The following is a 1861-nucleotide window of genomic DNA, read 5'->3' on the forward strand; positions in this document are numbered from 1 at the left end:
CGGGGGTTTAAGTGGAGAGAAAATGTTTTGAGAAACAATGTACAAATGCGCTTTACACAATTGATGTGTGTATGGATTGGGATAACAGTTGTATGAGCCTCTAATAAAATGTTAAAAAAAAAGATAAACTGAGGCCAGAGAGAAGTAAGTTTATTCTACGCTCCAGGGCGAGATTCACGGATTCCAGCAAGGAGCCGGTGAAGTTGCTGCCTGCTGCCCCCTGCCTGGGAGGGAGGGGAGAGCAGAGAGAGACAGGAGCCCCGAGTTCCTGGGCCTACAGCTGGGGGCCTGAGAAGTTGCTTCTTTCTGTGGTGGAGAGCAGTTTTTAAGCTGGTCAGGAAGGTAAGAAGGGACGGGGCAGTAGCTGCAGCTGCAGGGGCTTCGTTCGCCGGAGGTGGCTCATTGTCTGGGAGCCCTTTTGAAGCTAGCTGTCTGGGTCGAATAAGGGCAGGTCAGGGTCTTCCTAATGCCCCCAGCCTGGTGCCTGATCTCTCCCCCGCTTCCCCCTACCCTTTTGGGATCTCTAGTCCCATTCCTGTGCCTGGGTCCATGCGTCGTGAGTTTATCTCTCGCCTGTACCATGCACATGCTCCCGTCTAGACCAGAGTGGGACACAGCACTGGGGTCATGATAGTGGGGGTGAGGAGGCCTCAAGGGATCAGAGGGATATTGCGTGATCCATGGTGCTCTACTGCCCCTGATTGATTCATCCCCTCCCTGTGACCCTCTGCGGGGAGGTGTTCTATTGTCCACAGATGAGCTTTGGGTCTCCACTCCAACCCCCTCATTCTCACCAACGAGTTTTTGTTTGTTATGAAACTTCTGGTGCCCGTTGCCTGGTCCTGATGACACCTCAGGATCACATCAGCTGGTGTGCTTCTTCCACGTGGGCTTGTTGCTTCCCTGTCGGATGACCGCATGTTTAACTTCAAGCCTGTAAGACCACAGAGGCTATATCTTTTAATAGCCAGGCACTATCCTCAATCTTCACCACATGTGCTTATGCACCTATTTTTACTTCAGCAATCGTGGGGGAGTGGGGGACAGGGCAGGGGGCACGTGTGAGTATCACAAAATGCCATTTTGTTAGAACAAAGTGTTCTTGTATTGAGGGGGTGGTATGAGCTGAGCCCCAAGGTCCATCTGCAGCCTGTGTGTTGCCTTTTAAATATACATACATACATATAGGCCAATACCTCTATTTTTATGGATTAATGTATTTACATAAGTACACACCTCTGTTAATACCTCTATCTATAGCTTTGGTTCCCAGAGCTTACCTGTGTTTCCTTTTGCCTCCTCCTGCCCCACCATCATGTTCCCCCTTCTTCCACCTCTTCGTACTTCCCTGTTCTTAACTGTAAAACCCGAAACAACATCTATCCTTTATAAAAACTCACTTGGATCACAAACAAGCTTTGGCGTGAATTCTTGCTCGTGGGAAGCCAAGGCCCTAGATATTTCCCACCTGAGGAATCTAACAGAAGTATTCAGAAACTAGAGGAATGACGTATGATTCGTAGGTGCTATGCTGCACCTGGGTTGAATTATCCCTTCCTTATACCTTGCGAATAGCCTTATCTAAGATCAATTATGGCCGCCGATGAAGTTCGTTTGAAATGCAGTCTTTTACCACTTGATCTCTTGAGCAGGGTGGGGGTGCAGTGGTCTTGCGTCTGTGGCCAGATGCTTGACCAATGTGCCACCAGTTCCTTGGACACAGAGACTCGGGGTGCGGGGAGCCTCCTTTCTGGGCTGGATCTGAGGGTCAGTGGGACCCCCGATGGCGGTGGGGTGGGCAGGCATTGGCAAACTCTCCTGAGGGGACCCCATGCAGAGCCTCTACTTAGGGCTCCAAGGC

The 1861-nt window shown here is 50.5% G+C and overlaps 1 protein-coding gene across 1 annotated transcript in view; it reads right to left on the minus strand.

Annotated features, from left to right (window-relative positions):
- GPX4 (glutathione peroxidase 4) overlaps nt 1-588 on the minus strand; it is a 13104-nt gene extending 12516 nt beyond the window's left edge. Inside the window, exon 1 of the mRNA XM_045300023.1 lies at nt 580-588. Coding sequence (XP_045155958.1) covers nt 580-588 — 9 coding nt within the window. The remainder of the gene's footprint in view (nt 1-579) is intronic.
- Nucleotides 589-1861: the final 1273 nt, after the last annotated feature.

Source organism: Echinops telfairi, unplaced genomic scaffold (assembly GCF_000313985.2).
Source record: "Echinops telfairi isolate 266 unplaced genomic scaffold, ASM31398v2 ScPeMD7_7459;HRSCAF=8497, whole genome shotgun sequence".
NCBI classification, from domain to species: domain Eukaryota; kingdom Metazoa; phylum Chordata; class Mammalia; order Afrosoricida; family Tenrecidae; genus Echinops; species Echinops telfairi.